The 23689-nt window shown below is 37.4% G+C and overlaps 2 protein-coding genes across 5 annotated transcripts in view; both read left to right on the forward strand.

Annotated features, from left to right (window-relative positions):
- The window catches only part of LOC109059082 (tyrosine-protein kinase ABL2-like), a 51661-nt gene extending 35859 nt beyond the window's left edge, over positions 1–15802 (forward strand). For 2 of the 3 annotated variants that reach the window (XM_042729519.1, XM_042729521.1), the window contains exons 2-11: positions 2630–2794; positions 4794–5089; positions 5174–5446; positions 5659–5743; positions 6479–6656; positions 6764–6948; positions 7078–7230; positions 7734–7823; positions 8131–8292; positions 11170–15802. In XM_042729519.1, coding sequence (XP_042585453.1) covers positions 2630–2794; positions 4794–5089; positions 5174–5446; positions 5659–5743; positions 6479–6656; positions 6764–6948; positions 7078–7230; positions 7734–7823; positions 8131–8292; positions 11170–12881 — 3299 coding nt within the window. In that variant the 3' untranslated portion in view covers positions 12882–15802. Of the gene's footprint in view, positions 1–917; positions 1553–2629; positions 2795–4793; positions 5090–5173; positions 5447–5658; positions 5744–6478; positions 6657–6763; positions 6949–7077; positions 7231–7733; positions 7824–8130; positions 8293–11169 lie in introns of those variants that run through there. The other variant, XM_042729520.1, reaches the window with a different exon arrangement.
- Positions 15803–16518: 716 nt separating this feature from the next.
- The window catches only part of LOC109059090 (formin-binding protein 1-like), a 45415-nt gene continuing 38244 nt past the window's right edge, over positions 16519–23689 (forward strand). For both annotated transcript variants that reach the window (XM_042729524.1, XM_042729523.1), the window contains exon 1: positions 16519–16714. In XM_042729524.1, coding sequence (XP_042585458.1) covers positions 16691–16714 — 24 coding nt within the window. In that variant the 5' untranslated portion in view covers positions 16519–16690. The remainder of the gene's footprint in view (positions 16715–23689) is intronic.

Consider the following 23689-nt stretch of genomic DNA (forward strand, 5'->3'; position numbering starts at 1 on the left):
CTGACTTTGCCACACAGGCCTTGACTGTCTCAGCTGCGTGTTCTTGCAGGTTTATTAAGTTGTTTAAGACCAGTCTTTGTTTTGTCTTGGCTATTGTGTCTTTTATTCATAATGATTGTTTCCTGTTTAATTTATAGGGACATTTTAGACTTGTTGAACCATTGATTACATTTTGCCCTAATATTATTTTTAAGGGTTATTTATTTAGTCAAGTCTTATCTGCTGTGTTGTTATTTCTGTGGATAAATGTGCATGTGTCAACAACACTAGGAGTTTTGTGGGTTCTTTTAGGGATGTTCAGAACTACATATTTTAAAAATCAACTAGTTGATAGGGGTGCTCAAACTAATAATTTACTAATCCATCTTAACTGGTAGCTTTGGGTTTACTTGATCTGATTGAATGAGTTTCTTAGTTGGCATTTACATAAGACACATTCTCTTATTTAACAACAGTTTGTATAAAACGCTGATGTGTTTTAAAAACTTAGACCATTGGTTATTGCTGGTATTTTTGTTACTGTTGTACACTAATAATTCAGAAGCACTGTTAACTGTAATCTGTACATTAATATTTGGTTGGTAATATAATGCTTTCAGTTATTATTTTGTGATTTTTAGCATATGCAATACCATTCAAAAGTTTGGGGTTGGTAAGATTTCTAATGTTTTTAAAGTAAGTCTGTTATGCTCATCAAGGCTGCATTTATTTGATCAAAAATACAGTAAAACTTATATTGTGAAATATTATTACAATGTAAAGTAGTTGGTTTCTTTGAATAGAAAGTTTTAAAGAAAAGCATTTATATGAAATTGAAATAGAACTTTTGGCTGCTTTTTAGAATTTTTTTGAACAACTAGTCACCCATTGTGAGCCATCTATTGTAGCTATTTTGTATCATGATGGCCTTTTTTTTTTGATGTTGTTGATTTTGTGATACATGTTGAGGATGAATAATTTAACTGAATTTAGCTATTTTTTTAATGTACCTTGGGATGTGAATGCGTTCAAATCTATGGTATTACTATTTGATTCAGGCCCTCTACTATGGTAACGCCACAGTAGTTTTGTAAAGGTAAACCTATTGCAGCCTTATCTCAGTGCCAGAATTTGTTTCATAATGATCAGTAAATGGAGCTACTGATGCCTTTTCATTTCTAACTCATCCGACGGTTTGTTCTGCCACACTTTTCCCTAAGGAAAAGGGCAGCTGCCCAGACATGCTTGATGGGTGTGTTTGTGGCTGGTTGACAGCTGTAGAGGAAGACCAGCAGACACAGGCATGCTCAAGGCGTGGGGACTCTCCCACACCATTTTTCCAACCTCAAAGCCATTTCATGCTCCTCCTCTCCTTAAGAAGTTCCTTAAGAATCAAACCCTCCCAGACAGAAGCAGAACCCTCAACACATCAGGTCTGTGTTTTAGTACATGTGAGATCACTGCTAGATTATGCCATTGAGGACCCTGCCGTCCAGCAGCAGTTTTGAGGAAGAAAGGGTCAGGCTGACCAACCTGTCCAACCCACAGGATGTGGACCACTATTGCTTCGCAGGTAGACAATGTTATAACGGTGCCCTGAGTCGCAGTGATTTTTTTGTGTGTGTGTGTGTGGAGGATTTCAGGTTGAGGGATGTGTATTTGTTGTTTGTGTGTTCAATGTAGAAGCTGTTACTTGGTCAAATGGTTTGCTCTTGGGGTGTTTCCAGTAGTCATCTACTTTTCACAAATTAAGCATTTGGAGTTTTTTAGGAATTCATTAAAAAAAAAAAAAAAAAAAAATATATATATATATATATATATATATATATATATATATATATATATATATATATATATATATATATATATATATATATATATATATATATATATATATATATATATATATATAAAATTTATCAATACTGAATTATTATAAATATAGATGTAATGTATAGTAAAATAAATTTTATTATTTTGAAAATATTTAATATTTTATAAATTTCATTCTGCTGCATTTATTGCATTTGTATTGAAAGAACTTCGGTTTTTATAATTTATTTATGTATTCTAACATTTTAAAATAATAATAATTGTCATTAATATTATTATTTATATATATGTTAAAAATATACATGCAACATTTTCTCCAATAATTCTTTTTGGACTGTAAAATATTTCAGAAATTATTGATTGTATTATTGACAAAATTAATATTGTTAATTTATTATTTAAATTAATTGAATGTAAAATTAACCATTAAACGTCCCTAGCATCTAGTACAGCTTTGTTTTTATTTTGTTTTTTTAAAACAATGACTTATCACAGTTTTGTGTAGCCTTTGTAATATTGTTTGTGCATTAAAAGTGAGTTGAATTTATTACTGGTTTTTTATTATTTTTTTCATTTTAAATCACCCTCCTTGTTCTCATTTTGCGTCAAATGGTTGCGGTTTCTTCACTTCTCTTCTCCCTCCCTACCTTGACGTTAACATGTTCGTCAACTCCTGAACCCCTCCCCTCATACACTGACTCATTTTGCCCTTCCCAGAAGCCTCGTCTCATTTGAGATGCCATATGCTCCATCAACAACTGCTTATGTTTTCTGTTACTCATATAGCGTGTTATTTCTCTCTCTTTCTTCCTCACAGAGGCCCTGCACAGGCCGTTTGGACTGGACTCGACGTCGCTGACGGAGGCGGTGCGCTGGAGCTCGAAGGAGAATCTGCTAGGTGCTGCGGAGAGTGACCCCAACCTCTTTGTTGCGCTTTACGACTTTGTTGCCAGTGGTGACAACACACTGAGCATCACGAAAGGTATGATTGTCGAAAGGACATGTGTGGTTGCGCAACATGCAGTGCTTAGTTTCACTGAAAACTTTTAACAGTTTGATCTCCACCTCTGTACACAGATGACAAATCACATTGTATTGATAGTGTAAACTCAAGTGAAACCCAAGACCAATTTTAATACCTGGAAAAAACAAAGCTGAAGAATGTCTTCACAACTGTTATGGATAACTTCCTCTTTCTCTATAACAAAGCCACCATGCATCTTTCCTTTTCCTTCCATCCCTCTCCTTCCTCTTTGCTGTACTTCAGAACTATTTGTTCCTCTTCCCAGCAGCAGTTTGTAGGATCAAAGTACCAAGCTAAAAATGAAAGCGGATGCTAAACTTTTTGGTTTTTATTCAACTGAGGAGCATAAGCACATGGGCACCGACTTTAGCCATATGCGCTAACGCCCACAGCGCTTTCCATAGACTTTGGGACATGAGTCAGGCGATTCTGTGCTCAGATGCTCCACACTGAAACAGCTACTGCTAATGCCCATTTTAAAGTGTAATCCCATCAGCTCGGTGAAACACAGGTGGGTAAACACACTAGCTCAAGAGAAGAGAGTTCAGAGAGAGGGAGTTAGCAGTCTGCTTTCTCCCTCTGAAGTACCCGCTAATGGCCGGTAATGTACCATATAAACCAAAGCACCAGCCTCTTCTTGTCTTTTCGCAAGGGCCATGTTGCCGCGCCAGTGTCGATTTAAGATTGGCAAAAAAGCACTTGGTGTCTGAAAGCTAGCAGGCCTGAACTGTGTTTCCTTGGCAGGAGGAGAGCACCCTCTGCTGGACCTATGCTTGATCAAAGCAAGAGGAAGGAAGAGGACGGAATTAAACAAAATTTATCATTCAAACTAACATTCAAAAGTTTGGAGGCAGTAAGATTTTTCAAAGCAATTATTATTTTCAGGAAGGATGCATTAAAATGATCAAACGTGACAGTGAAAGACATTTATTATGTCACAAAAGATTTTTATATAAAAGAAAGTCTTTTGAAATTTTTGATTTATCAAAGAATCCTGAAAAAAAAGAATCCGGGAAATAATTTCCACAAAAATATAAAAATTCAGCTTTCTCAGCATCACAGAAATTAATTAATCTTTTTTTTGTCAAATAAATGCAACCTTGGTGAACATGAGACTTCTTTCAAAAACATAAAAAAAAAATCTTACCAACCACAACTTTTGAACATAAATTTACATGCCTTTTATAAAAATACAAATAAAAATTCAATAAAAATTCAGCAAAAAAAATACACAAACATGGCAAAAAGTGGCCTTATTTTTATTTTGGTAATTGTTTATATAATTTTTTTTGACTGTGCACCGTACACACAGATTTAACACTCTGCAGAGGGTTTGGAGCGTTCTTTTTTCCAACAGCTTGATGGAGCACAGCTTAATTAAACAGAACACAAGGCTCGTGGGATGTTCTCAAAAGTGCTTTTTGGAGGCATATCTTGTAAAAGAATTAATAAAAAATTATATTTTTAACTTCCATGGCGTCTTAAGACACGCATATTTGCTGAAATTAAAAAACAGCACATTTCATCGAATACTCATTTGATATATTTGATTGTCATGATTGTCACTTTTCTTCCTCCACTCTCAGGTGCCTTCGGTGTTTGTTCAAATCTCAGAATTCTTATATAAGACTCTAGGTTCTTCTTTTATGGGTTGAAAACATTACCTAATGGACAAGTTCAAACTGATCTTATTTATGAATTATTACTGTAGTTACCTACATAAACATGCACTTTGCCTTTTTGAAAGACCTGATGTGCTTTTATAGCTGAACGGTGGACTTGTTGTGGCTTGCATTTCTAGTCTCTCATTCCATTCCATTCAAGGGAGATGCACTGGTATGAATAACAAGGGATTACATTGCTGAATCATAAGGAAAACATTATGCACAAAAATGTGAGAAAATCTGAATATCAAGTGATTGCTTTGTACAATGATCTGTTCTTTTTTGCATTTCAGGAGAGAAGCTGCGAGTGTTGGGGTACAACCAGAATGGCGAGTGGAGTGAAGTCCGGTCGAAGAATGGCCAGGGTTGGGTGCCCAGTAACTACATCACCCCTGTGAACAGTCTGGAAAAGCACAGCTGGTATCATGGGCCCGTGTCCCGCAGCGCCGCTGAGTACCTGCTCAGCAGCCTGATCAACGGCAGCTTCCTAGTGAGGGAGAGTGAGAGCAGCCCTGGCCAGCTCTCCATCTCGCTTCGCTATGAGGGACGGGTCTATCATTACCGGATTAACACCGCCTCTGACGGAAAGGTTGGGCTGCTTTCACTCTACTTTACAAAAGTAAAGCTCCCTTTCCTTTGATTTTAAAGTTGGTCTCCTTCTCTTCTGCCTCAGGTCTACGTAACAGCTGAAAGTCGTTTCAGCACATTAGCTGAGCTGGTTCATCATCATTCCACAGTGGCCGATGGTCTGGTAACCACATTACACTATCCTGCTCCAAAATGCAACAAGCCAACCGTCTATGGCGTCTCCCCCATCCACGACAAGTGGGAGATGGAGCGCACTGACATCACCATGAAGCACAAGTTAGGCGGAGGCCAGTACGGAGAGGTGTACGTCGGAGTTTGGAAAAAGTACAACCTCACTGTAGCTGTAAAAACACTAAAGGTTCGTGTTTTTGTGCCTATGCTCCCATTTCAATATTTCCCCCCTATTTCATTGGTTTTTATCCCATTGAACAGTTTATGTGGCATTGTGTGCCACCAAGTGGCTGGTCATTTTATTGCACCCATGGATTTCTGTTTTTGTAGTTGTTTTGCTAGTTCTGTTATGTATTATTATTTCATATTCCATGTTTATTGTATTACTTTGTTTCAAAGGAGGACACCATGGAGGTTGAGGAGTTTCTGAAGGAAGCTGCAGTCATGAAGGAGGTGAAACATCCCAATTTGGTACAATTGCTGGGTGAGTGTACTAGGATTTTTTTAACTAGTTGATATATTGACTAAACAATTAGTCAACAACTCCAAATTTGAAGCTATATGTGACCCTGGACCACAAAATTTTCATGCAGCACGGGTATATTTGTAGCAATAGCCAACAATACATTGTAGGGGTCAAAATTATGCCAAAATTCATTAGGATATTAAGTAAAGGTCATGTTTCATGAAGATATTTTTAAATTTCCTACCGTAAATATATCAATAGTTTTGATTAGTAATATGCATTGCTAAGAACTTAATTTGGACAACTTTAAAGGTGATTTTCTCAATATTTCGATTTTTTTAAGCACCCTCAGATTCCAGATTTTCAAGTAGTTTTAAATATTGTCCTCTCCTAACAATCTATACTTCAATGAAAAGCTATTTATTTATTCAGCTTTCAGATGATGTATAAATCTCAACTGAAAAAAAAAAAGACCCTTATGATTGTTTTGTGGTCCAGGATCACATATATGCTTTAACTGGTTTCGGTGCAGTTGACCAAATAAGAGGTGTCCTTGTCTAGACAGTTTAGAAAAAATCTCAAGAAACTTGTCGACTACATTAATCAACCATTAGAGAGTATGCATTACCCTCATGATTCCACTATAGAAATCCAGGGTTTTGTTCACATAATAAACAACAATTATTTGTTTTAACCAAAATATGTTTCTAGATTTGTCCCAGATTGGTCATTTGTTTTGATGCTTCTTTCTAGGTGTGTGTACATTGGAGCCTCCATTCTACATAGTGACCGAGTACATGCCTCACGGGAACCTGCTGGACTACCTGCGTGAGTGTGACAGGGAGCAGGTGAATGCAGTGGTTTTGCTGTACATGGCCACTCAGATCTCCTCTGCCATGGAGTATCTGGAGAAGAAGAACTTCATCCACAGGTGAGCGTAGCTCTTCAAATGTCAGTAGATTTCAGGAGTTCTCATTGGTTACATAGTCTTATATCCCACTGAGAGATCTCACTCCATCTTCTCAATTTCTTTCTCAGGGACTTGGCGGCTCGTAATTGTCTGGTTGGAGAGAATCACGTGGTCAAGGTGGCTGATTTCGGACTGAGCCGGCTGATGACAGGCGACACCTACACTGCTCATGCTGGGGCCAAATTCCCCATCAAATGGACAGCACCAGAGAGTCTGGCCTATAACACCTTCTCCATCAAATCAGATGTGTGGGGTGAGTTACTAATTTCATTTTGTCATTGTGTTGAAAGTTCTGATACTCCATAAAGAGTTATGTGTTACAGACAAAAATGCTCGATTTGCTTATAATTAAGTGACTTGCTTATTTTCCCCAATTTTCCAGCATTTGGAGTTTTGCTTTGGGAGATTGCTACATATGGCATGTCTCCATACCCAGGAATCGACCTGTCTCAGGTGTACGATCTGCTGGAGAAGGGCTACCGCATGGAGCAGCCCGAGGGCTGTCCTCCTAAAGTCTATGAGCTCATGAGAGCCTGTGAGTATCAGCAGTTCCTTCATAGTTTTTACTTAACATAAAAAAGTATCTCAGTAGTGTATATTCAAATAATGTCAAGTATCATTCATATATGTTCATACATATTAAGCAGTGTGCAAAGTTGTGAAATATTATTCATATTATTTCTATTTTGATATATTTAAAATGTAATTTATTCCTTTGATGGCAAAGCTGAATTTTCAACAGCCATTACTTCAGACTTCAGTGTCACATGATCCTTTAAGAAATCATTCTAATATGCTGCTTAAAATGTTGTGGAAACTGGACACAATTTTTCAGGATTCATTGATAAATATATTTTTTTAAAGATATGCATTTGTTTGAAAGAAATTTTTCAACAATTTTTTTTTTTTACTTTTACTGTCACTTGTGAGCAATTTAACGTAACATCGCTTCTTTTCAAAACAGTCTTGCATGACCCTAAACTTTTTAACCATAGTGTAAGTTTAACGTAAAGCCATATTTTGTTTGTGTGTTGGTAGGTTGGCAGTGGAGTCCACTAGATAGACCCTCATTTGCTGAGATTCACCAGGCCTTTGAGACCATGTTCCATGACTCAAGCATCTCAGAAGGTATTATTGCATCATCTGTTTTGAGTGAGAGAGGAAGCCGTAAACCAAGCTGACTTTTATGCAGATCTTATATACTTAATGACTAAACAGAAAAAAATTAATGCACAATGTAGTCTTAAACATGCTTAACAGGAAACAAAGAATAAATAACATAGGTGCAACTTGTATTGAATTTAATATAAAAAAAAAAACATTTATGGTAATTTACCATTGAAAATTTACTGAAATAAAGTTGAAGATACGACTCACAGTACTTAGATGTAAAACAGTATTAACATGTGCCTTCTTTCTGCTGACTCCTCTCCAGAGGTCGCCGAAGAGCTGTGTAAAACCGCATCTGGTGGGCAAGGTGGGCTCGCGCACACCTTGGGCCACGATATGCCACTCTTGCCCTCAAAGTCACGTGGGCAGAAGAAACACTCTGAGAACAAAGAGAATATGGAGGAGGCAGGAACCCACGGCCCTGCAGGTATACAGGCTCAACTCCGGCTCAATCGGCTCAGACAGAAGCTGAAGAGAATGGGAGTGGTGTTCCTTATTGATTAACAGAGCTACATAGTATATAACCCTACCAATATATATTCACAAATATAGCATGATTTAGAAAATTCTGTGTATTATATCACACACACACATATATATACACACACACACACACACACACACACACACACACACACACACACACCCACATACGGGGTGAGTGAAAAGTAACTAGGCATTAAAAATTGGTAGTAAAGTCCATATTTCTTTGAGATTTATTGAAACAAATTGTACATGTACTTTATTACATAGGAAAATGAAAGCAAATCTTTAAATGTCAACGCAGGCACCGGTGGCATCAACCAGTTTCCTTAAACGGTTTTCCTCAGTTTCCTAAACAGTCAAGTGGTTGGCCTTGCCTCTCACAGCTGATTCCTGAACTATGGACACAGGAAATAAAATCCTATTTACAATTGTCTATTTAGAAACCATTTTCATCATGAATCCATTGATACTGCAAGTTCTATAGCCATTAAATATTGCCTAGTTACTTTTCACCCACCCTGTGTTTGTATATGTATATATATGTATATATATATTAGTGCTGTCAACTTTAACGCGTTAACGCATGTGATTAATGTTACTATCCTTAACATGTTAAAATAATTTAACGCAAAATTACTGAAGCACAATTTCTATTCTAACTCTTTACCCCAATTTTGCTTCTCTGCTTGCGATCAGATCATTTTAAGCTGCTAAATTCTGGGAAAGTTTTCAGTCCAATGATCCAGTAAGCCAATGCATTCAAACAATCCGTCCAAAACTGTGCTAATATAAAGGAAACCAGGCTGATTACATCAGAGATTGCAGAGAGAACAGAGGCTCGCGTTGCGTTTTCAGTGAATTATTAATTCCAGTGTGTTTGGCTTTAAAACACAAGCTCTGTCATATTCTGTGATTGTCTCTGAAGAGCGTGAGCCCTCACACGTAGTACAGACTGAACTTATTGTCAGCACATCCCACTGCTGTATGGCCAGATGAGACACAAACTAGTAAAGTCTCGCTAGTAAAGTTTTGATGGATGAAGACTGCAATCAAGGTAAAGACGATTGCGGTGGCGTACAGGAGTCTTGCGCTGGGATAGAGTGGTTATGTTATAATAATGCGTGTATGAGTGCTCTTGACACACTGATCACACATTGTATTTATGCACAGGCACAGACATTTCTATACATGCACATTGTTTCCACACACATTCACAATAATGTTTTGATTCGTCATTTTTATGTGGCTGTGTTTAGTTATACTGAATGGATCTGTGTACTGTAGTAGATGTATTCAGTCAGTAGGCGGTTGGTTTAGTTTTTTTGTTTTTTTCACATCTCCATGTGGTCCTGTTCATTATTGAAACATTTTAAAATGTATAAGAGCTCTTTGCTGTTGCACTGTACACATACTATACAATTCTGATTCATATGTGCTTATATGGGCTCCTTATATCATTTGGGTCTTTGGTGTCTTTTTTGGAGTTTCAAAGTGTCCTTTTTTGGAAAGACATCTAAATTTATCTTGAAAAAAGCTTGCAGAAAATACAGATTTTTGAGAATCACCCTTAAATCTTTTGGTTTATTTTGTTGGATATAGCAAATGATGACCAAATAAACATTTGAAACAAGATAAATGGTCTATGCTTAATTTCATGAAGTGTGCAATTAACAAACATTTGAAACAAGAAAAGGGTGTGATTAATTAGATTAAAAATTGTAAACAATTGACAGCCCTAATATATATATATACTTCACTTTTTTTTGTTCTCATGTTTGTGTTTCAGGTTTAAAATGTATTGTGATCAGAAAACTGATGTTCATGAATGTTCATAACAGATATTTCCTCTCATGTTTTAATTACCTTTTTGTAAATACATCTGATTTAATTCTATTTGTCCCGTTTGCTGCATGTCACTAAACCCCAAGTATCCATACAAGCACTGCATGTGTATCTATATTTTGATTAAAAGTTGTTTAAGCATTTTTCATGTATTGTGCAATATTGTTTTTCTACATAAAACTATTTATATGATATTTATTAAAATTACATAAAGTTTATATAAAATAAACTTTCAAGGTGGAACTGTTTATATTTATTTTTTTGGTTGAGATGCATCTTTTTGTCATGTTATTAAACCTTTCAAGCATGCAAAAAGTTTATTTTTAACGTTTATACATTTCTTGTTTTGTATTCCTGTATCTTTATTGTCCTGCCTTTGATTGCCCTGACAATCTTTCTTTTCCGCACATATCAAGTGATACTCTCTATATACAGCAAATACCTAGACATCCTGTTTGCCACCAGACCTGTAAATAAATAAATAAATAAATACATTAAAAATATCTTGGCCCACTCATAAAAAAAATTGCCCCATCAATTAAAGAGATGTGTCATGTTTAAATTATGACAGCAAGTAGTAGCAGTAGCTCATAGAGACACTACACAGGTTCTTGTATAAAAGCATATACCAGGCTATTTCTTACAAATTGCAGTCAGGATTAGCAGCAGTGTTATCTAATACCATCCCACAGCCTTCATTTACACCAGGCGTCACCATGCTTTACTTCTATATGTTTATTTTTGAGACCTTTGCTTGAGACACTACTATTGGTAACAATGCAATAAATTAAATATTTATTTTATAGCCAAGCAATCATTGTCTTGCACAATATACTATTAGTGCACTGTATAATGCAGTAAGCAAGTGTTCCAGCTGTTTATATATGAAAGCACTGAAGATTTAGTTTGCATGTCTACTGCTACCACTTATTTTTCTGTTCTTTGACTTTTGGTTTTGTTGTCCTATTGTGTTCAGGTCTTGCAGCATCCCTTTTTGTGGGTGATGGACGCTCCAGCAGCTCTCCTGCCCTACCACGTAAACAAAGGGATAAGTCTCCCTCTAACCTGCTGGAAGACTCCCTAGACACTACCTTCACCCGAGACCGCAAGGCTGGCTTCTTCAGTTCTTTCATGAAGAAGAAGTCCATGTCTTCCTCTTCTACTTCATCCTCACCTCAGCAGCAACAGAATCTCCCTATGCCTCCCAAGAGGAGCAGCTCTTTCCGGGAGATGGAGACCCAGCCTCATAAAAAGTATGAGCCCACGGCTGGGTTTGCAGGCCCTCCTCCTCCTTTGCCCCAAACTGATGGGTTGAATTTTTCTCCATCTCATGCAGAGGGGAACCATGTGCAGTCCCGCTGTTGTGGGGCCACATTTGGACAGAAACCCTCAAGTTCAAACTCTGGAGCAACTTCTGGACAAGTGGGAAGCAGCAGTAGTTGGGGAAGCCTTGCGGGCTTCTTTACCCCTCGCCTTATCAAAAAGACCCTGGGATTGCGGACTGGTAAGCCTTCTGGAATAGATGAAGGAAGTGGAACCAAGCCATTCCCTCGTTCCAATTCAACTTCCTCTATGTCTGCCGGGTTGCCGGACTTAGAGCGCATGGCGCTGACGTTACCAAGAAACCGAAGCAAACCCCCATTAGAACGTACAACTTCCACCACCTCACAGCCAGAGAATGGGGCAACACGACCTTCAGATGCAATCCTGAGGAAGCTTGACGAAGGTACGGCTCAGATACGAGATCGTCCCAAAGCCAAACTCTTGCCACGAGGGGTCGCAGGTGGAGTTAGGGCACCAGGTGTAGGGGGAGAGGCAAATTCAGACTCCAACACACGAGGAAAAGATGGGCAAGATGACAGGCAAGGCTGGTCATCTCCATCGAAAATCTCCACTCTTGGTTCGGTCAATCTGCACAACCACAAAGTTCCAGTGCTGATCTCCCCAACCCTAAAGCACAGCTCAGCTGATGTACACCTAGTTGGTGTGGACTCTCAGGGCAACCGCTTTAAACTGCTGTCCGACAGTGGCGATCGTGACCGACCGCGACTGGTGAAGCCCAAATGTGCACCTCCTCCTCCGCCCATGCTCCGCTCCCTCCAACATGCCTACAGTGCCGATGCAGCTGACGAAACGGTCAGTGGAAACATAGAGGTCAATGGAGATGGCGTCAAAAGGTCAGGAAGAGACGCCAGAGGAGCACGTCCATCAATACCACCACCACAAGTGCCTCCAGCCCCCATAGTCCCCTCTAGTAACAACAACACCCAAACTAAGATGGCCAACGGTGCTTCCAGTGGTGGACCTGGCCCTACTTCCGCCAAACCCACCCTTAGACGGACTCGGCAGCAGACAGAACGAATCCCACTGGAGAAGATCAGCAAGGAGGCTCTTTTGGAATGTGCCGAATGCTTGAGTAGTGCTCTTCAAGGCAACACTGAGCTTTCCTCCAGCAGCCAGGTCCTAGATGTGGGACACCAACTTTTGGACTACTGCTCGGGGTATGTCGATTGCATCCCCCAGACACGTAATAAATTTGCCTTTCGTGAGGCAGTGGGGAAACTGGAGTTGAGTCTACAGGAGCTGCGCGCCTCCTCTACAGGTGGGGGAGTGGGACCTGGGACCAACCCGGCTCTTGACAACTTGCACACGTGCATTAAAGAGATCAGTGATGTTGTGCAAAGGTAGCCACTGTGTCCACCTCCAAAACTCCTCCTCCTGTACCCCTTGAGACTTTTTGCATCAGAATCAATTTAGTTTTATTTAAGTGTTGGGGGACAGAGAGTATTCTCTAAGAAGTACCTCAGAAAATTACTACAGACACTCTCTCTAACTTTTTATTGTTTACAGGTGACTTTCTCCTTGAAATTGCCAGGTGGGAACAGAGTTCTTTGTATATAAGCTTTTTGTCACTACCAAAATACACAGTTTTGTTATTGACAAATTAATACTTACAGTTTTATCTTGGTATGACAGAATCAATTTTGACAAATATACAGGGGTTGTACATGTTAATGTGAGCCGACTACAAATAAACTGGTCCGCTTATCATGCATTTTGTTTTTAGTTACGGATTTCCATTTGCTTTTTCAAGATTTCATTTGCATTGTTTCCACAGTAACTGGATATTGCATCAGAATGTCAATGCAAACATAAAAATGCCTAACATTTATGCCATAAATTGAACATAAACAATATTGCTATGTGAACTAACGAATGTGGATTGCAAACAGCTCTTTGTTCAGTCTCATATTACACACTAAAACTGCTTCTGTCTACATCCCATACTGTCATTTTTTTTATTTGACCACATTTGTTAAACAATACAGCATTTGATGACCATTCATAATTTCTGTAATTAGTCTTTATTTTGACATGGTCCATGCATTATTGTTGCTAGCAGTGATTTGCTGTGGCATAGTTGAAATGGTGTTGGGTCTGTCACCACATGGATCATATTTGCCATTTTATATCCGTGGCCTTTAGATAATGCCCCCATCAGCCAGATGGCACAAAGCTACAGTCTGACTCTAGAGTTCTCAACACTTAAGAATTCAAAATATGTTTCTAGATTTTATTGATTTGCTATGGGGGAATTATGTGATGTGTGGAAAGTCAGAATTTATTTTATGACCATCATGGTGCCAACACAGAAGCAGCAACACTAGAGATACAAGTATTTCCAAGTCTTTTAACACAAACTGCATTTTCCTTAGCACATTGATTTGTGACTTTATTTTGATTTCACTTTAGAATGTCGCCATTTGTAAACTTGAATTTTAAATTATTCTTTATTAAAAGCACAGGCGTTTTTATGATATTGTAGATATTGCATATTATTTTATACCCACAAACAGCCATGAAAGGTCATGCTCACTTGTGTCCTTGTGTTGAGATTTTGGTGTGAGGGTCTCCATCTGTGCATCTACATTATGAATGTATTCATTTGTTGAAAACAGGATTTTGTTTTTTTTTCGTGCGTGTATATGTTTTCCATAGTCTCACACAGTTCAAACTTTATTATTATAAAAAAGAACCATTATTAAAAGAAACATTTTCTTCAGGACATTAACAGTTGTTTTTCCTTGTCTGCATTCATAAAATGATAGATTTCTATTAGAATTTGCAAAAATGAGATTGTTGTGGGTACCCTGCAATGTCATAATTAAAATGTAATGAAGATGATTTGTACTGATTACACTGGAGCACATTTTTAAAGCATAAATGTTAATTGCCTTGCCTTAATTCACTATTCTAGGGTATGTCGTTTGGAAATTTTGGAAGGAGAAATTGTTTTTGCCATGCATCTCCATGACATTTCAATTCCACTGCAACAGAAAATCACACATGTTGTTTGTTCAAACCCATTTTTTGTATTCTAAATCATTGCATAATTTTCCTACACTAACTTAGCTTGTTTTGCCTTTTTTTTTTCTGCCGTGGGCAGTGTTTTTCTGATATTACATGGTGCCTTTTGTGAGAGATTTAATGTTTTGTGCACTGCAAGGTCATGTTAAAGATCTGTTTATGTAAATATGTTTTGCGCTAAAATATTCATTATCAATTTTAAGGTGGCAAATGGGATTTTTCAAGCCTTTATTATCATTCAAGCTCCCCTGTTCAGACATCTGGGTATGTGAGGTGTCCAACTTGAATAGGAAAAAGTGCAATGATCTGTCCTTTACTTAGAAAAAGACAGTGCTTGAAGTCTGGTCTCCTTTTACTGAAAGAGCTCATGAATTTGTTTTGCTTTGTCAGGAATACCTCTCGTAATCACATTAACAGAGTAAAAATATTTTTCATGTGTGATTTAGCAGTTTGTTCTTTCAAACACATGCAGGTCATCTATTCCATTTATTATGATGTCTAAAAATATTTCATTACCAAACAACTGAGGGGGAAAAGAGTTAGTGACTGTTTTTGTCAGTTTTACATGATTGTCAGGGAGTGTTTTGCCTTTTAAACCTTTTAGTAAACAGCAAAGTGTTTTTCTTTTTATTGCCACTTATCAACGCAATTTATATATTTTTTTTCTTTTGTTAAAATCAGTCAATTTTATTTTAGTAAACCTCCTCTGAAAGTTTGTGCATTAAATAATGTTTTATTGTATCATGTATAAAGGAACAATTTGGAGAGAACAATCTTGTCCTATAGTGTATGCTTTATGAGCCACACAAGGCCTCTGAGGTGCAAAGTTGTACTGTTTGTCTCAAACTCAATTACCCAATTTTTTTCCTTTTAATTTTTTGTTTGTCTGTTTTATTTATTTTTGGTTTATTTATTGATCTTCTTTTTATGTTGAATCCTGGAACTCGCTTTTTTTTTTTTGTAAGGTCAGATTTTAAGTGCTGAAGAAATATATACCAAAGGCCACCTCTCTAGTCCTTCAAGTGCAATGAAAATAAAACACTTAATTTTGAATATGTGAATTTAACAGGGATTAAAAAGGCAGAGGTTGACAGATTAACAGTATTTTCTTTCTGTTTTGTAAAAAGTATATTTTGTGTGATTCTAATTTAAAGCTCACTTTTAATATTATATTACTGTGAAGTCCTTCCTCGTTGTTACACTTGATGTAAATAATGAATAAAGAAACTGTTGAAACATTGGTCTGAGAGTTTATTTTCTATTTTTATTATTATTATTTAATCTTTTAATTATTTTTATTACTAAAGCATGCCGTGGTGTGACACGCTATACTTTATCAAGTAATGAACGTTAATTGAAATATTTGTAAAACCTTGCCAAACCTATATTTCTCATTTTCATTTAGTTTAACTTGAAACTGAAATAAAAAAAATAACTAAATCTGTGTAGACTACAATATATTTAAAAACACAAGAACTAGAAAGGACAAAATCATATCAAAATGACAAAAACTTAAAAAAATAGATATTAAACAAATATATAGTATACTACAGTATATCAATAATACTAATATATATATTTTTAAATCTAGTGTAATATTCACATGCAGATCTAATGGGCACATATTAATAGATTGTGACCTAAATTCTTCATTGTGAAGGAAAAAAGTTAATGTTTGATATACATAGTAATGGATATATAAAATGAAATTAATATAGCAATATGAATATATTTCTTAGCCTACAGATTACATTATTTCGTATTACATACATTTTATATATATTATATTATATGATATTATATTACATATATATATATATATATATATATATATATATATATATATATATATATATATATATATATAGACACACAGAGGTTGTGCAGTTATTCAATCTCTCCACTTACAAGCTTTGGTGAATAGGGGGCGCTATTGGACAAACGCATCCCTCCATTTCCCCGCGGCAGAGGTGCATTGTGTGTCGGAAATGGGAAAACCCTGAGCCGTGAGGTTGTCGCTGCTGGCTTCATTGAAGGAAAGAGAGTTACACGACGGCGGAGAGAGGGAAGAACAAGCAACCCTGGAGTTTTAAGCGGCGGAGACGTCAGTTCTTGGAGTTTTTTTCGCTATGAGCTGGGGAACGGATCTTTGGGTAAGCGCACTTTCCCATTCCTTGCTCCTTGTGGCCTTTTGTTCACAAACAAACAACTCGGTTTCTGACATGACTTCAGGAAAGGTGTCCTAGTCAGGCTGTCTGTGTGTTCTCGGTCTGACCTGCTGGTTTACAAAAACACCTTTACCGCCAGAAACAATGCCAGAGTTTGATACATTATAACGTTTAGCTTTTAGAATGTATCAAGTTTTATATAAATATCACGCGTGACGTTCCGTTTCGTTTGATTCTAGTGACATTCCAAATCAAACCCAGTCTAAAGGTTTCACACCCAGTTTCGATGACTAATAAGTGGGGAAAGAATCACCATCTCGTTTTCCTAGCATACAACCGATGTAATATCGTATATATGTATTATTAATTTAAGACAAACAACAGTTTCTCCCAGCTGTATCCAGAATCTGTTTCTATTGTTGGTTATTGGTGACGGAGACAACGCAGAAGATGATGTGCTGTAAAAGAGTAACCTGAGATGAAATCTTCTAATGTGGATATTTGTTAGATGGATTTTATTTGTTTTTTAGCTACCGGTTCCATTTGGCAACGCTTCTGCAGTTTGATCCCACATCTTTTATTGTCTGGGTTTCGAGTCTGCCATGTTTCATTGACAAAACCTCGCATTTTACATAAAGAATAAAACATCGTTTCGGCATAAGCTGAACTATTGAGAGACAATGAAGCCCGTCGAGTGTGTGTGGGTCTGTTACAGGGGTGTTGCCCTTCAGATTGGGCTACTGGACAAAAAGCAGAGGATGTGTGAGGTATTGCTTGAAATATCCCATGCATCATTCTGTGTTTTTGAGGTTTATGGGTTTAATCTAGATGGTTATTTTTGCTTTAATTGCTATGCATGGAATTGCCAGTTTTGTGATTTGGTCATGCAGATAAATAACCATAGTTACTTTTTTGTGAGTGAGTTTCTGGTTTCTTATGACACTGTAACTTGACTCATAATGTATTTGTAATGAACAGATTTTAAAAGGTTTAGCTAAAGATTGGCTAAAGCTTGTTTTATTGTTATTAATAACTTGAATAGTCTTAGGGTTCCTGTTGGTAACATAGTAGCTGGGTTCTAACTGGTTCAAGCTGGTCATTAGCTGGCTGACCAGTAACCATCTTCCAAAATCCAGCTTGACCGTATTAAACTCTTATGACCAGCTGGTAGTTGGTTTGTTCCTGCTCCAAGATGGTCTGTCTGCTTGGACCATCTAAAGACCAGCTAGAATCCAAATACTATTCAAAAATTAGGCTAACTACCATCTTATGCTTGAAAATGTATGGCTTTTTTAAATCCTGTATTCTACCAAACACATTGTTTTGTAATTAAGACATTATTACACAAAAGAAAAAGACTTTCCAGCACTTTTCAAGTTACCAGCAATGGAGCAAATTATACTGTCAACTGAACGTGTGGCTTGTTAGACTGAACAAATTCCAACTTTTACGTGTGGCTGGATGTTCGATACTGTATGTTTGACTTGAATTGGCTGTCTTAATTTCCTGTACCGTAAATCCCTTATGCTGTGAAATATGGCATATCCTCCATGGTGGCGGTGGTCTTTAGTAGATTGTAGGCGTCTGTAATCCTGTGGCAAATCCCTTTGTACATGGAACATGCTGAGTAATCATGTTTGTCTGCTTGTCTCATGGTGAATGTCTTTTTAACCATAAAATGTGGAATTATTTTCCATCCGTAGCCTTGGCTCTGATGAATGAAATGCCATTCTATCCTTTAAATGCATGTGCACTTTTCATCATGGTTATCCTCAAATGCACTCTGCCTTAGATCCATTTGTGCTCTATTAAGAGTCATGTAAGCTCAATTAAGATGTTTAATGCCGCTCATTATCTGTCAAGTGTTGATTTTGATTTAAAATGAATGGTGTAACATCTTTGGTGTGATTGGTTCACACCTTTCACAATTACCCAATTGTAACACATAACAAGAAAACGCCTTATGCACAAGACGACTTGTTAGTTCTGAATGTCCTAAAGGATATTAGTGTGACATATTTGTTGTGCAGATCTGTTATTAGTGCAAAGTGGACTTTAAACAAATCAAGAACAAAGAGCTTGATTGAAATTTAATCACACAGTGCTCTGCTGAGTACGTTTAAACACACTGTTATTATTAAAGCGGTTTCCTTGAGTTTGTTGCATCTCCTAATGTCATTTATTTGTTTAAAGTCTGTATGATGGTCTCAGAGGAGCCAGTCCAGAGTTCTAATGATTTGTATACATCTTTATGGAGTGTGCGGATGGAACTGTCAGTGTGTGCTGTTAAAAGAATTGCTTACAGGGCTTGGATGTAGTGATTCAGTCTTTTGTAGAGCAGACTGGTCAGACCTGTTAGTGCTTGGAAGGCTTGGATAGTAATTGTTTAGTCCATGCGTTTCGTGTGTTGTAGTATTTTGGGTTTCAGAAATGAATTGAATTGGGCAATGTCAGCCAGCTAGTAAGTACATGAAAAGACTTCCTTGTTCTCTTTCAGGTTCATCATTTTAATATATTTTAATATATAATTTATATATTGTAAATATGTAAATTATATATTTGTTCTCTTTCTCCCTGATCTAAGATCACACACACTTCTTGTAAACAGTCATGTCAAGATTTGACTGAGAATCTTGTTATACATCAGCTTAAAAAGCAACTTCTGTCTTCAACCCCTGCAGTGACCCAAGACAAAAGGCAGCTGTATGAGGCTCCTGTCAAGATGGTTCAGTTAAAGGTTATCTGTAGGACTTGAAGGCTGCTTTCTGTTTTTGACTGGTCAGGCTTTTGACAACCTGACTTTGTGTTTTTACAAATAGCACTGAAATCAGGCAATTGTACATTCAAAACAGGCACACTCAAGTAAACTAATGTGATTTGTTTTATCTAACCTTAAAATAACCTCCCAAATGAAAAAAAATGCCAGTATTTACTCACCTGCATATCCATTCCAAACGTGCTGTTACTTTGTTTTATTTAAAGGCATACTCCACCCCAAAATGGATACGTAGGTGTGATCGTGAATCTTGAAAGTGATTCCAAACCCATAAAAGCTCAGTTCGTCTTCGGAACACAATTTTAAATATTTTGGATTGAAACCTGGAGGCTTGAGACTGTCCCATAGACTGCCAAGTAAATAGCAGTGTCAAGGTTCATAAAATGTATGAAAGTCATGGTCAGAATACTCCATCTGCCATCAGACATGCAATCTGGGTTATATGAAGTGACGGGAACACTTTTTGTAAGTGAAGAAAACAAAAATAATTACTTTATTCAATAATTTCTTTGTCAACGGTCTCCCCTGTGTCTCTCCATGTCACCGTATGCTGTGTATGCTCCTCTACCATAAAAATGCAATGTATTCTACATTTTATTTTTAATCAATATAGTATTACCAATATAATTGTTATTGGAAAGTTGTTTACTGATGTTTTTCTTTAGTGATACTATTCAAAGCTTCACAGTTGAGGTGTGCAGATTGCTGGAGCTGGTAATCTTGGATACCTGGAGTTCAGTCAGGTGAGACTCTGCCAGGTCATTATGACCGAGTGCCAAGACTGCTGTCGCTGCAAATATGCCAGAGGATCTATCTATAAACACATGCTCTGAACATAGTCGTGGGAAAGAGTAGGTCAGGAAACAATTTGCTTAAACCTTTGACCCCGACATTTAGTATGTCATTCCAGTGCTTTCCGAAGTTTATTGGCATGTGTGAGTAATGCTTTGCTTACATATTACATGTGTCTGTGGTGAGAGAACCAGTTTGTGCTTTCGTTGTCACTGACCCAATTTTAACAGAATGAATGCTGATCATGAATGGATAGCTTTCTGTTTTTCTCCCTTTATAGTGTGGTTATTATTTAGTTTTTGTGTCCTGTGTCATGTTTGATAATTTCTCTTCTTGGCCCCTTTATTTTTGGAGTTTTATGCAGTTTTATTTTCTGTTGCTTCTGCCATAATCAGAACAAACCTTTTAAAGTCATTTCACAGTTTCCTCCTTAAACACAAGCTTTCAATATCCACACACAAATGGATCTTTGTAGTATGTAAACCCCGCTCTTGGCTCTCTCTTCGGGCCCTGGTGCTCTCTGAAAGACCAGCAGCTGGGTGCAAATGTCCGTCCATATCATACAAACATTAATTTAGTTTTGAGGTCAATGTTATCGTAACCAAGGGTGCGTAGCTTATTTTTCTGCGGGAATCGACTAATTGGAACATCAAACTCTGGGCTAAAACCATTTTTTTTTCCACACAGCCAATATTTATAGAGCACGACTCACACAAACAAGTTTTGTGCTCCTTGGCCCAGAACCGGAGTTTGAAAAACTGGCAGAACGTCCTGTGATCTTCTCTACCAAACCCTTTATGATGTTGGTCCAAAAATAACTGTACTCTGAAGCTCTCCTTTGTCCTTTGCCATAGATTTGGTGGCCTCATCAGAAGCAATTAGCCCAGGTGAAAACCTACATTGAATACATGGTGCCACTAGGCTCCACTGTTTTGGGTAAACAGAGACACTTTTGGATCCAGATCCTGAATAATTGTGCCCAAGCCATGAAGCATTTCATAAGACTAAATGGATATAGGGATCATTTTGGCCTGGGAATTTTCAGCAGTCACTTGTCACATGATGTCTGAGCCTTTAATATCAAATTTACATAAGTGGGGAATTCTCTTTTGGTTTGTTTTTAAATCCTCTTACTCACTTCCTTTAGAGGAATAAATTCTGTCATTTGAGTCACCCTTATGTTGTTCGAAACCTGTATGTTGTCTTGTTTCCATGGAACACGGTGTTCTTTTTTGAAGAATCCTCACTTCTGCAAATGTAAAATTATTATTCTTTTTAACAGTTTTTTGCTGTATATTTCCCCTGAGGGTCTTTAGACCCTGGGTTTGAAAACCTGTGTGTTAAATTAGAGTAAGCAAGCATTAAACACTCCTGTACTGCTACATGCAGCTAATGAGCTTCTCTTGCCTTGCTGTTTTCAAAGGATTTTTAGAACTCTAGGAGCTACTTGGGGAAAAGGTGTCATAAATTCAGCTCAAATCCATTACATTATAGCTCTGTTACATAACCTGAAGAATGAAGAGGCCCTTCAAAACAAATCACCTCACAGGATGCCACTTCTGCACATACTTTTTAAATAATTCATAAACTCAAGACCTCAGCATTTGGAATTAATTGTTTGCAGCTCTTGAATGGAAAATGAATTCAGCTTTTGCACAGGCAAGCTTGATGAGAATTGGCTCGAAACTGTGTATCGAGGGTAACGGAGTTCATTGTTCACACAGCTTCTTTCACGTTTACAGGGCCCCTCAGTCCCCTGACAAATCACACAGGCCTGTTTACAGAAAGAGAGAGAGAAAACACAGGGAACCAGACTGGTCGTTTTGTCGTCTCTCACCTTTTGTTGGATGACACATTTTGCGTTGCATTTTTTATGGCCTGTGGAAATGATTCTGGAGCCGTGAGACCGTTGCTTGGAATGGTAAGAATGCACTGGAAATGTATATTTATTCACTTAGATTGGTATCATAGGGACAGTTTTACAGGAATTTTTTTTTTTTTTCACACGGGGACGGCATGGTGTATCAAAACAGCTTGAGATTGTTTCTTGTTTCTAACAAGTGAATTGTGGATTTGCATAGGAGAGAAGTGGTTTCCAGGGTAATCTCCTAGCACAGTACGCTAAGTCGGCTCTGTGCTGAAATGCACAGCTCAAGTGTCTTTTGTTTTTAATCTAGTTATGCAAGTCAGGTAGCAGCTCATTAATCTGTGAGCCTTAACCTGACTGAAAATCTTGGCTCCATGTGTTAAACTTGGATTAAACTCACACACTGTTAAACAGTCTGGACAAACGTAGCGTGATGGAAGTGCCTGCTGTCTTGAAGTTAATCATTAAAACGAGGTCTATGAGCAGCTCTGATAGTTAAAGCCCTGCCCTTATAGATTATACAAGGTGAAGAGGGCTTGCTGAGAGCTTTAGGAGAACATGTATGTTAAATATCAAATCATGGTTAAATAGCATTCTGTCATCCTATCATTTATGATATATGAAAAGATCCAAATGAAGTGAAATGCATTTCACATGACTGACAGTGCAATTAAAGAACATCCTGGTTCATTTTGGAGACTTTGTTCCAGCCTAGTGAGCTGCCGATGTATGCATCATTTTAAAGCCTCATAAGCACAATTGCAAAGGTTTACTATTAAGATGCATTCTTTCGTCACATCGATTATATGTGTAATTAATTTAATATTGAAAGGTAAGGGAAGTCAGAGTGGAATATAATCCAAAATGTTTGTGGTATTTACTTAATGCTTAGAGTCAGTCAAGTATTGTTAGCTTACGCCAGTCTCTGGTGGAATTCACATGAGCAGCAAGATTTTTGTGATGCAGTGTTAATTTTAACAGACATTTTTGATTTAGTCTTAGTCTTTATCTTGAGACGAAAATGCTTAATAGTCTTAGTCACATTTTAGTCATTTGAGTCTTTCATAGTTTTAGTCTAGCTTTAGTCGATGAAATACGAAAGAGATACAAATTAAACAAATTTTTCAGATACCGTAGGTTTACTGAAAATATTTAATATTTTTAACATTAATGACACGGATAGGTACTTAATTAGGAATGCTGTTCCTTTAAGACGGAAGGCAGGCATGAAATACACATGTTCAAGTTTTAACCAACCTGTTCACGTTCACTTAATCCATAACTGTATTTATGTGAGATACTCTACACGAAAGACATTTGGACTGCTGTGTGTGTATTTGAGCGCTGAGAACTGATCGCGCAATGTATATGAGAACTGAAGAAGTGGAGCGTGCGTGAAAGAGAGCACTTCTATCATCCTGCCTTCACTAATTTTTAAGTTAATCGACAACGAATTGTGACTCCCGGGGAAAATGGGACATCTGGTCACCTTATCTCTACCCTTTCGCATTCTGAGGCCATTGTT

This window comes from Cyprinus carpio, chromosome B8 (genome assembly GCF_018340385.1).
Source record: "Cyprinus carpio isolate SPL01 chromosome B8, ASM1834038v1, whole genome shotgun sequence".
NCBI lineage: Eukaryota > Metazoa > Chordata > Actinopteri > Cypriniformes > Cyprinidae > Cyprinus > Cyprinus carpio.